A 12,973-nucleotide genomic window follows, 5' to 3' on the forward strand; every position below is an offset into this window, starting at 1 on the left:
GTGGCACCCCACAAGTTAGGGGCCTTGGGGTCGACCTCTGTCCCCCTGTCAATACAGACTGCGTACGGTCGGTGAGGAAGGAGGAGAACCACCGCATAACGGTGCCTCCCACTCCCAACTCCACCAGGCGCCGCAGCATGATACCGTGGTCCACAGTATCAAAAGCCGCTGAGAGGTCCAAAAGAACTAGGACAGAGGAATAACCCCTGTCCCGGGCCCTCTAGAGATCATTCACCAGTGTGACCAATGCCGTTTCCGTGCTGTATCCCGGCCTGATTGAGGAGGATAGCATTTTATGCATCCTTTATTTTTATGCTAATAATTTTTTTTCCTCCAGTTAGCCCTAGCTATGTTTTGCTGGGTGACTGAACTTGGGGGAGGGAGAGTTGTTTGTTTACTTGATTCGGCTTGAAATAAAATTTGACATTCAACAAAATATATTGTGTGTCTGTTTATGTATTAAATGCATAGTAGTAATTTGAGAAATCACCAGATATCGAAGTATGCTTTATCATATATCATTGCTTAAAAACCAATATTTTAAAATATTTGCTTCATTTCATAATAAAAAATAAATAATATAATACATAATAAATTTATTGATTGGATAGGATGAATATCTAGCTCATGGTATATTTACTATACTAATTTTGTAGCTTAAAAATAAGTACATTGGTTTTAAATAATGTTCTTAAAGATCTACTTTATGTGATATGTGACCCACAAAGTTTAGGGTGTTACCATGCCAAAGTTCATATGGAAATGTTTGTATTCCAGAATATCTGAAGAATTCATAGTTCTTGCTTTGTGCTTTTCAGAAAGAAAAGCAGTATTGTTTAAATGTACTGGAAGACTTCCCCCATTCCTTTCAGCTTGCTCAATTTCTTCCTTCTCTTGAAACTAAAAAGAAACTAGAATGAGCTAACTTTTAAACATCACTGTGTTTTCTGAAAGTATTATTCTTGAAAATCAGTAAGCCTTATAATATTAGACCCACTGATGTTCATGATTGGGTAACAAGGTCATGAGAATTATAATGGAGAATAATAGGAGCAGCTGCTATGCAGAAAAGTAATTTCTGAAGCGAATACGCATAGGGGTAAAAGGAACAAGCAACTTTCTTGTGCTGAAATCAGAGCATGGACATTTTCTGTTCAAATCTTAGCATTATTGTGCCAACCGAGCATCTTAGTCTCTTGGGCTATATTGTCAGTCAATATAATCGCATCCACGTTTATTTATTTTTCATTAAATTTATGTGCCATCCATTTCATCAGAGATGACTCTAAAAATGTTGCTCTTCCATAGTCAATTTTAGATGTTGTCAGTACAACTACTGAACATTGATCCTATATGTCTTAGTGTTAATTTATCCTTAAGATTTACTACATTCTTATAGCATAATAACTAATATTCCAAGATGCTTTTAGTTACCGTCACAGTGCTTATCCAAAATAGGTGAAGCTGGAAGACACTAATCCACAGATATTAATGCTATAAGTAGTCCTTGTTTAGCAACCACAGATCGGATCACGCATTAAGCAAAACAGTCGCTAAATGAAACCACAGCTGTTCTTATGATCTTATTTCAGTTTTTCCTTGCTTTACAAACCTGTAAAGGTAATAAATGAAAGAATTGGTCATAAAGTTACTTAATCATCACTATTGTAACTACAAATGTTCATTAAATAAAGCAGTTGCTAAACAAAGGCTATCTGTGCATTGAATTTTGATTTTTTTAAAAATCAGCATGTCTCTGGTTTTTATTTGCAAGATGATGAAAATGAACAAACCAGTTCTCCAACACCATCCAGCCAAGAATCAGAACCATCATCTACCTTCCAATCAAGTAATATTCCCACTAGCAGTTACAGTGGCATACATATCCCACCAGGTGCTCATGCCCCTGCTAATACTCCTGCAGAGGTACCCCATAGCACAGGTGAGTAATCTGTATATATTTAGTAGTGCATGTTTGTCATTTCCTAGATTTGTTAACTATGTAATAAGACAGTGGTGGCGAACCTATGGCATGAGTGTCAGAGGCGGCACTCAGAGCCCTCTCTGTGGGCACGCGTGCCATTGCCCCAGTCCTATGCCTTCAGCTGGGTTTTATAAAACATTTTCGCTTTAGGCCTCCGCCGCCATATACAAAAAAAAAAAAATTTCAATCGATCAGTCAATTTCAACTTCTCGCGGGGAAAAAAAGATCTTGCAAAGTTGGAATTGATTGATTGAACTTTTTAGTCCCACCCAGTCTGCCGTTACCACCGCAGCCACGCCCAGCCAATGGGCCACACCCACCCAGCACCCGACGATGCATAAGTGGGTTTTGGGTTGCAGTTTGGGCACTCGGTCTCTAAAAGGTGCGCCATCACTGTAATAAGACATTGAAAACTATTCCTTAGAATTTTTTCAGTGAAGAGAAGCTACCCGAAATAGTGCAACAATATTTATTATAAATTCATTGCTGGTTTAAAAAGATAAGAGAAACTAAATTGCACTGTATAAACACAAAGAAAAAAAAACTATGCTCAATTATACCAAAAGGCCCATAGAGGGATAATTGCTGTGTTCCCATACTGAATAACCAAATGCAAACACAATAGTATGAAATCTATGGCAAGGTATGTAACCTACAGTACGCCCATTTGTGCTCCTCAGCAATTCATATTAAGAGATCTACTACTTCCATTACAAGTAGTCCTTGTTTAATGGTGCTTTTTGGGACTGGAAGTTCCATCATCAAGTGACTGTTCATAGGTTAAAAAAAAAAAAAACCTATATCACTGCACCATTTAGTGATGACAGTTCTATTAGTCCCATTTTCTGTTGTTGAATGAAGGCCATGCAGGTCACTAAGCAAAGGCTTCATCTGATCACAATTTCTGATATCCTGCCAATTTCTCCATTGACTTTATTTATGGGAAGCCAGAAGGGTAAGTTGCACATTGCTATCACGTGACTGCAAGGATGATGCACCAGCAATAATTACAATTGTAACTTCCATCCATTCAGTGCTGTCATAGGTTTGAACGAATGGTTGCTAAACAACCACCTGTGTATAACTCTGTAACCAACAAAGTATAAATACTTTTAACTTAAAATACTATTCAGTTAAGTTAAGTATATCTTTCTCTAAAATCACTAAAATTTGCTCACTTGCCTATTAAACACTCTGCTTATTTTTCACTCATTTATTCACTGTAAAATTAGGTTGTCCAAATAAGCAGTGAAAGACACTATATTAAAAAAAATGAAGTAGTTCCATTATATTTTGGGTTATGGCATTAACATTACAAAGAAAAAACCCAAAATATGTAGTTTAAAAAATCAACATAAGCCATATCAAATAAAGATTCTGATTATTTCCTTGTGTTTTTTCAACATAGTTAAGTAACAGAGAGGGATGCTACATTCTTGTAAGAATAAAAGTACCCTACTTACTAGATCATTCCTTCTCTCATTTTGTTCTTAATAGAATTGACATGCAGTTACCAGAAAATTCTGTTAAGCATCAAGTTAGGCATGTTTTTGTGCTATAGAAATTAAATTGCTGATCGATATGAAACATTAATGCTATATAAGTATTACATTCTTCCCAATTTCTAATTACTGTTTAAAAGTTCTCAAAAATTATTCTAAAATCATAGATTACATTCTTTTTAAGGTAAACATATGATGTTTTTAAATATGCACATTTCTTTTTCTCTTTTTATTATTTATAGAAGTAACAAGTAATACAATTCAACCCACACCTCAGAATGTTCCCCTGGTTGATCCTTCACTTTATAATATCCAACCTGCAGGTAAGCTTTGTTTTCCTGCTACAGTTTGCATCATTGAAAAGAATTGGCTACAGCACACAACCATAAATTTGTTTGAAATATTTTTTGCTGAATTCCATGGAGGTTCTTCAAGAAAAAGTTGCCTATGTTTACAATCATAGATTCAAGAAACATATTTCAAAATTCACAAGACATTTGGATTCAGAGCATTTCAAATGTGAAGTATATAAAGTTCAAAGCCATCATTTTGCATTTAAAATATTAGGTTAGGTTTATTAAAAATAGACTGTTTCAATGATTCTATACGTGTTTTGAGTTCAAAACAGCTTTTTTCCACAATTTCAGCATTCTGTTTCAAGCAGAAAACATTTCCAAAATAGTTGAAATAACCCAGTCTGAACACAAATAATGTTTTTGGTAAAAATGGTTCCCTTTGGAAGTGTTCTACACACCTCTAATACTGACCACAAAGAAAAATCACACTCTTGGTACTATTTAAAACAATACTTAAAGCGTAGTCCTGTATTTGTGTATAAGGAATAACATTATATGAAACTCTGTGCAGAAGCAATAATTCCAAAGTAAAGGGGAAAATATAGAAATTGGATATCTTTAACAGAGGATTTTAATTGATAATTGTTGGAAAAAGAGTTCCATTAGTATGTTGAGGCAATATATTGTCAGCCATCTTGAGTGCCAATTGGTATCGAAACATGTAGCAGATATACTGCAGACTATATTGTGATCTCAACATTTCATATATTTATTATTATAACCTATAAATCACCCTAGGAGCTTATCATCTAGGCCAAAGAATGATAATCTAGGATTCCAAGTGGGTGACTACCAATTTTTCATTACTACATACTAGCACTAGAGTTCAGAAAGACCTTACTGTAGTATATTTTAGTGGACAAGGAGCAATAATTCCTAAGTGATCTTCTCTATAAATTACAGGGGGAAATTATTTGGTCCCCTGCTGATTTTGTACGTTTGTCCACTGACAAATGGTCAGTCTATAATTTTAATGGTATGTTTATTTTAACAGTGAGAGACAGAATAACACCAATAAAATCCAGAAAAATGCATTTCAAAAAGTTATAAATTGAATTGCATTTTAATGAGTGAAATAAGTATTTGATCCCATATCAGTCAGCAAGATATCTGGCTCCCAGGTGTCTTTTATACAGATAACGAGCTGAGATTAGGAGCACTCTCTTAAAGGGAGTGATCCTAATCTCAGCTTGTTACCTGTATAAAAGACACCTGTCCACAGAAGCAATCAATCAGGTCCCAAACGTTCCAGCATGGCCAAGGCCAAAGAGCTGTCCAAGGATGTCAGGGACAAGATTATAGACCTACACGAGGCTGGAATGGACTATTGCCAAGCAGCTTGGTTATAAGGTGACAACAGTTGGTACGATTATTCGCAGATGGAAGAAACACAAAATAACTGTTAATCTTTCTCGGTCTGGGGCTCCATGCAAGATCTCACCTCATGGAGTTTCAATGATCATGAGAACAGTGAAGAATCAGCCCAGAACTACATGGGAGGATCTTGTCAATGATCTCAAGGCAACTGGGACCATAGTCACCAAGAAAACAATTGGTAACACACTACGCCAGAAAGGACTGAAATCCTGCAGCGCCTGCCAAATCCCCCTGCTCAAGAAAGCACATGTACAGGCCCGTCTGAAGTTTGCCAATGAACATCTGAATGATTCAAAGGTGAACTGGGTGAAAGTGTTGTGGTCAGATGAGACCAAAATCAAGCTCTTTGGCATCAACTCAACTCACCGTGTTTGGAGGAGGAGAAATGCTGCCTGTGACGCCAAGAACACCATCCCCACTGTCAAACATGGAGGTGGAAACATTATGCTTTGGGGATGTTTTCCTGCTAAGGGGACAGGACATCTTCATCGCATCAGAGACAATGGACGGAGCCATGTTCCATCAAATCTTGGGTGAGAACCTCCTCCCCTCAGCCAGGCCATTGAAAATGGGTTGTGGATGGGTATTCCAGCATGACAGTAACCCAAAACACATGGCCAAGGCAACAAAGGAGTGGCTCAAGAAGAAGCTCATTAAGGTCCTGGAGTGGCTTAGCCAGTCTCCAGACCTTAATCCCATAGAAAATCTGTGAAGGGAGCTGAAGGTTCGAGCTGCCAAACGTGAGTCTCAAAACTTTAATGACTTGGAGAGGATCTGCAAAGAGGAGTGGGACAAAATCCCTCCTGAGATGTGTGCAAACGTGGTGGCCAACTACAAGAAACGTCTGACCTCTATGATTGCCAACAAGGGTTTTGCCACCAAGTACTAAGTCATGTTTTGCGAAAGGGTCAAATACTTCTTTCACTCATTAAAATGCAAATCAATTTATAACTTTTTTTTCCTGTTTCTCTCACTGTTAAAATATTTGTTATTGTTGTTGTTAGTTGCGAAGTCGTGTCCGACCCATCGCGACCCCATGGACAACGTTCCTCCAGGCCTTCCTGTGCTCTACCATCTTCTGGAGTCCATTTAAGCTCACGCCTACTGCTTCAGTGACTCCATCCAGTCACCTCATTCTCTGTCGTCCCCTTCTTCTATTGCCCTCAAGACTGATCATTGGACATAGAATGTCAGTGGGCAAACGTACAAAATCAGCAAGGGATCAAATAATTTTTTCCCTCACTGTATGTTAACTTTTTGTGTTTTGAGAAAGATTTTTACATTTGTTAATTTTGCATTTAGAAAGGATAGCGATTCTTTTTTAAAAAAAAAAAATCCATAAAGATTTAACAATCTCAGGCAACATATTGAAATTTAACTCATTATATTAAGCTGGAAATTGATACCAAAGCAGATACTTTCCGCACAGAATTTTACATAGAATTTCAAAGGTACTTCAGCTTTATGGCTCTGTAGACAAATTTATTTAATGTTAAGTGACTTAACATTAATTATAAAGATGTACTTGATAAAAACTTGACTAAAATGAATACAAATATTATATGAATATTATTTTTCTATTTGAAAAATGTTCGGCTTCTTGTAGGCAGCATAAGCCATGGCTGTGCGTCAATTCTTTTGGCATTTCAGAATTTTAGTTCTGTCCAATGATGTGATTAAAAATATCTACAATGTATACTACTAAAATTTTGCCTGATACACATTAATAATATTTGAAGTAGGCCTAAATAATAATAAATAAGGCTTTTTGCCAACAGAGCATGTAATAGAGTAGATACTGTAAAAATAAGATTAGATTGGTTAATTTAGGCTTTGTTCCAGAAAATCAGTTGAATACTGGACTGATGCCTTGGCTGTTTTCTAAAAGAATGATTTTCAAGTTTCTTTTGGCATCATAATATGAGAAAACAAAATGTCCTTGAGACAGTATTTGAGGTAATGTGTTCACGCTGTGTTTTTCAAAGAGAGGGAGGCCACCATTTACCAAACCTTAAAAATTATTTGTGGATTTATACATTTATCAGGTCACGGAAGTTAGGTTTCAGATTGGAAATTTAAGTGACTCTATATTGGAACTAGTTTTGTGACAGGGTGTGTTCTTTGAAGAAATTGCTGTTCTATGCAAATACACACTTGACTCCTGTTGAAATAAATGTATTTGAAGTGTGTGTGTTTTTATAGAACATGCAAAGTGAATTCATAAATAATAAGATGCTTGCTGCAAAAGTTTTTTTTTTTAAAAAAGAACTCTAGGTAGGGCTACACTGATTAAAATCAGATTTAGTCAATTGATTAACAATCAAACAAACCGCGGGGGCGGTTTTGGGGCATTCGGTCTCTAAAAGGTTCGCTATCACTGTACTAGGCCATCCTAGTTCAGAGCTGTTTGCAGTATCAGTCCATCAACAGAAGATGGACTTTTTCTTGGAGAGTTACCAAAACTCAGATTTTAAAAAAGTAGAACTTCTGACATAGGGCACTAGATTTCTGTGTTTATAATGTACTTTAATATAACATGGGTCATTCCTTTAAATATAGCAAAACAAACAAAACTTTATTTTAAACAATGCATAAATACAGTATGTCTCTCAGGCTTTGTTAGATGCAGATTGATCAGCTTGAATGGTAAGCATATTTCTGTCTATCCCCAGTGTTCAAAATAACAGATCATATAAAGAAGTCAATATTAGCTGTAGAAGTAACCAGCATTTGTTTGCTTTTGTTGATAATAAGATTGTAACAGAAACTGCACCATTCATTAATATTATACAGACAGTACTTTCCATTGAATTGCCATGTAAAAAAGACTTAACGTGAACTTTTCTATTCTATCATTTGTTTTAGCTTCTATAGTATGAGTGTATTAAATTTGAAATAAGGGTTAACAACTATACTGTTGTATAGTTTTATTACAAATGAGGACATTCTTCATTCTACTTTAGTCAAAATGTGGGTTTTAAAAAGTTCCCAGTGCATTGGTATCTTATGCATGTTTGGCCCTTTCTTTCACCTGACAGGAAAAATAAAATGTCACAGTACTCGATTCTTCCATTAGGGAATGGGCATTAATTTGTAACGAGATGATCCCATATCTCGACAAATTATACAGAGGCAGAATCAATGAATGGCCTCAGTTGCGCTCCAGGCTTGAGGGAAAAAAGGGAGAATCTAAGGTTAACACACAGGATATTGTCCTTGTTTTTGTGCAGATTGTAATATGATTACTGAAGCTTCTAAAGACTTTAGATAAAGGGCAAATCTCTCTCAAAGTCAATACTTTGAGAGAGATTTGCCCTTTATCTAAAGTCTTTAGATAACTTTAAGCTTCAGACAGCTTTTCTGTTACACTTTAAGCTTCAGACAGCTTTTCTGTTCAGTGATCTTAGCAAACCATTTCAGGTGGTTAAATAAATATGGGTGTGTAATATATGGAAGCTGAACCTTTGTCACCTGTCTCTGTTTTCATAGGGGAAATTCGTTTGACTCCCGAAGATTTTGCCAGGGCCCAGAAATACTGCAAATATGCTGGCAGCGCTTTGCAGTATGAAGATGTGAGCACTGCTGTGCAGAATCTGCAGAAAGCCCTCAAGTTACTGACGACAGGCAGAGAATGATGCCTTTGTCTGCTGGCTTCATCACTTGTACCTAAAAAAACTTAACAGGCGGTTACTCTTAACTCTTGTCAGGAAAATGCATTTGCACAAAAGCTTTTGATTTCTTTGATAAGAATACAGCCTCTCTGTCTGTCTCGTTCTTTTTGATAGAGGAATAAGAACTATCTGGGGACAGAGGTTTGCATTCAGCACACCAATTCTGGCACTCCTTGCCCAGAACTATAGAATGCCCCCATGGCTGTGCTGTCCTTTTTACAAGATGGGGTAGGGAAAGGGGGGGGAAATGCTTTCTGATGGCGTATGTCTTTAGAATTTATTATAAGAGAAGATTGTTTGAAATGCAATGTCCAGACAATTTGGGGTGAGGGACACTATATAGTAAAACTAAGGCAGCAAATAAGGCAGAAAGGATTTTCTTAGAAACTTTCAAATTAAGTTAGAAAGGTATAGTTAGCTTTAATGATATTGCTAGAGAGCCATTGTAATGTTTCCTGGTTCCAGTACTCATTAAAGCAATGTAATCTTGTGTGTGAATTTCTTTTTCATTGTGTGGTTCATTTCAGTTTTGAGGATAAAGGAATTGTACATCTGAAATGTAAAGCCTAGCTCTAGATATCTTGAACTTTGAAAGCACCCATAATTCATTCTAACACTAATAAAATAACCAGAATTAGAAATATCTGGAGTTAGATATTTATTGCCATCATTTAAAAAAATGAAAATGTTCGACTCCTGCTGTACTGTAGACTATTAAAATATTGTGGAATCTTTAGGTATGTGTTTGAATTATTAATGTTAAAATGCATAAATGTTTTAACAAATAAAAATATTTTAGTATTAATTATGTTTTTGTTGATAGATTTAGTTTAAATGGATATTTTGTACAAAATATGATATGCCTCCCATTTTTCCTCTGCTTTTTTCTTTTTTAAACAATACTTTAGTCCTGCCTTACAGTCTGCACCACCAACTCAGTTGGGTGGAGGGGGAAGAAACTGTTTAAATGTCAAAAAGATTTGTTCTACAACTAACAAAAGTTGTTCAATGTTAAGATAAAGGTATAGTCTTTCAGATATCAAGATTTATTTTAGGTCCCAAATTTGGCAGATTGAAAAACAGTGGTTTCCCTTTAAATGATGCAGAGCTTCACCTCTCTCTTTGACTCAGAGCTCAAATTCAATTTTTATTTCAAAGTTTGAATCACTAACTTTCTTAACTTTTCCTGTATAAATTAATGGAATGAGGAACACATTCTGCTGTTTTAAGTTCAGAATAAAACCTATCTTTGAGCAATGTTGTCCAAATCCAAAGGTTAGGTTTATACTAAGCTTAAAACAAAACTTTGCCATTTCTATCATTCCAGGTGCTACATTTGGCAAAAAAACTCTTTTCTTTACTGAACTCTTTTGTTCAGTGAACCCTTTGCGCGCTGCTATTGAATTTTCCCCAGTACATGCTAAATGCAAATACTGTGATCTTTTCCTTTGCTACCAAACTGCCTAGTACAGAAGTACACTGTGCATGCACATTAAAAAGAAAAATCCATGTAATAGCAATAAAAATATGTTTTTTTGTTTTATGTTACTATATTCAAGGGCTACATTAAATGTATTTCTCATTGCAGGGCTTCTATGAATGCTTGCTTTTCAGAGATTTTTTAAAAAAGCATTCTTAAAAACTGGTGCTTCTGTTATTTGCAATGGGATTCAAAATTATTGGAAATCAATAGCAGGATATTTCAAGTCTGGTACTCTTAAGTCATTTTGTTACACATTTTAAAATATTGTGAATATGGATTTGAGGATGTATGTGTATGTATTGATCTTCATGATTTTAACAGAACTTTTTTTACCTCACTTTAAAATCCTAGTGGATTCTATTGTAAATCATGTATAATAAACATCTGAACATGAATTTTGGAAAGGGGCAATAGTAAGGTTCCCCTATGTTAGTCTGCTTGTATTCAGGTACTTCAATTAAACTTTCCAGTTCTACTAAGATTAGTTGGATCACAAGTACCATGCACAAGCAAGATGCACAATTGTATGTGAATAGAAACAGGCAAATACTGAGTTGCCCTCCAGTATTTGTGCAGCTTCCCCCCTTTCCCCCAAACCAGGAAGCATTTCAAAGCAGCTTTAGAAGCAGAGAGCTATGGATAAGGAAAGTCAATGACTTTCCTTATGGAAGCTGGACAATTTTCTATTCATTCAGCAAGATTTTCAGCAGGCATTTCCTAATTAATCTTTAAGGCATTCATTTCATAAAATAGCATATCCCTTCAAGCTATATTATTGATTGTGTTGCAGTGTGACTACAGTAAAAATGAATGTTTCTAAGACGTGCCTTACACTTTTTCTTGTTTGGTTTGCCTGGATAGTATAAACAGCTTTCAAGAAGTATGCACGAAATACATTTTGTTTTGAACTGGTTCAAGATGAAAATTTTAAAACCTAAATAGGATACAATGGAAATAAGCTGTGCTGCCATTATTGAAAAATCTGGTTGGTTTAGGATCTGCTATTAAAATGGCCCCTCCCCTGCTTTTCAACACAGGAAAACCATTTTCATCAGTTTTTTCAAATAAACACCCTGGTTTGTCAGCCAAGAGATTAACAGTTCTTTTTTTCCGCTGTAATCCTTTTATCATTTACTTCAATTTGCTTTAGTTATGAGATTTCCTTACTAAAATAATAGATTATTTTGGCCAATTTTCCTGTACAGAGTAATATTCCATTTATACAATAAAAGTGTGTATTGGGGAGCAACTGGCTTTTTAAATCATAGCCCAGCTGATTCCTCCAGCAGGAGTCACCTGACCCCTGAGAACCAATAAACCAAATGAAGGTAGTTAGATCAGATTTGGACACAGGAGAAATTTGGGGTTTAGAGATAGTTGCCTTGAATTCTGGAAGAAGAAGGACCTCGGGCAAGGCTGAAAATGAGTTGCTTGGCCGTAACTAGAATTGTGTTGGGGTTTTTGTGTTTTACCTCTCTTCAACTATATGTTGGGTGTGTAAAACCTTATCTTCTTTTGGCAGCTTTCATACAGTTGATTTTTGTTTAAATCTTGGAGTTGACCAGTGGCCTTTTAAGACCCGCCTTAGCTTGGCTGAGGTACAGACTTCCAAAAGTTTTGTTTGGTTTCCCTTCCTGTAGTTCAGCCCAAACCCTGGGGCAGGAAGGGGATTTCCCCTTCAACCCTCTCCTGGTTCCTCAGAGGGCTGTGGCAAAAGGAAGAAACTGGTTTGTAATGAAGAGATGGTGGCTGCAGCAAAGGGCCTACTTTTTCAGTCACTACTCAACACAGGCCCTGGTCACTTCAGAGAAGGAATTTTTCCACCGTGGGGCCTGTTCCTTATTACAGTGTATCATATTTTGGTAGTGGGAAGGGGGAGATAGGGGCTGCCAGTTGGAAAAAGAATTAAAATTGCCAATGCTGCTTCATTGGATAGTTAATATATTCACAATAAGAAAATACATATAGAGTGCACAAAATGCTATACTCGACAAACTAGCCCAGACAAAAAGGATTTGCATTTTTTGGTGTGCTTAACATCAATAGAGTTTGCACATCAACTCTGCACCACAAGTCTTTGTATTTACGTTTGAGCATAATTAGCACCCTTTATATGTGAACAGAGGTAATATTTTATTTGCTCTATTGTACTTGCCTGCAGTATCAAACAAGCAAACACTTGATGCAAACTTACCAATGCATTCCACTTTAATTCTTCTCCAGAAGAAAAAAAATTGTTTAAAAAATAGCAAGCTCAAGATGTTTTAGCACATGCCTGCTTCATGTCTTTTACATTCCTTTCAGCCGTTCCCCTGGTAAGATTAAAATATTAGCAGCAAAGACATGTGAAAAAAGTTTGAAAAAGGCACTGACTCACAAGCCAAAAAGACAACAGACACAATCACAGTGCCCAGAACAACTGATACCAGCCAATGTTTGTTTCATGCTTGAAACCAAACAGCAAAACACTCCAAACTCAAAATACATCTTCTTTCCTCCTCAAAATGAGTCTTTTGAGGTAAGACTATATCGGGTTTAAATGTTTTGCCCCTTGCTACTTTCCAAGTTCTCATTTTAGAATTCTCTACTGTATTCATAAA

At 36.2% G+C, this 12,973-nt stretch overlaps 1 protein-coding gene across 1 annotated transcript in view; it reads left to right on the forward strand.

Moving 5' to 3' along the window:
* VTA1 (vesicle trafficking 1) overlaps positions 1 to 9,671 on the forward strand; it is a 24,484-nt gene extending 14,813 nt beyond the window's left edge. Inside the window, exons 6-8 of the mRNA XM_015815302.2 lie at positions 1,775 to 1,942; positions 3,729 to 3,809; positions 8,709 to 9,671. Of these exons, the coding sequence (XP_015670788.1) occupies positions 1,775 to 1,942; positions 3,729 to 3,809; positions 8,709 to 8,854 (395 nt within the window). The 3' untranslated portion in view covers positions 8,855 to 9,671. The remainder of the gene's footprint in view (positions 1 to 1,774; positions 1,943 to 3,728; positions 3,810 to 8,708) is intronic.
* Positions 9,672 to 12,973: the final 3,302 nt, after the last annotated feature.

Source organism: Protobothrops mucrosquamatus, unplaced genomic scaffold (genome assembly GCF_001527695.2).
Source record: "Protobothrops mucrosquamatus isolate PMUCROS unplaced genomic scaffold, P.Mucros_1.0 scaffold335, whole genome shotgun sequence".
In the NCBI taxonomy this organism is placed as follows: Eukaryota; Metazoa; Chordata; class Lepidosauria; order Squamata; family Viperidae; genus Protobothrops; species Protobothrops mucrosquamatus.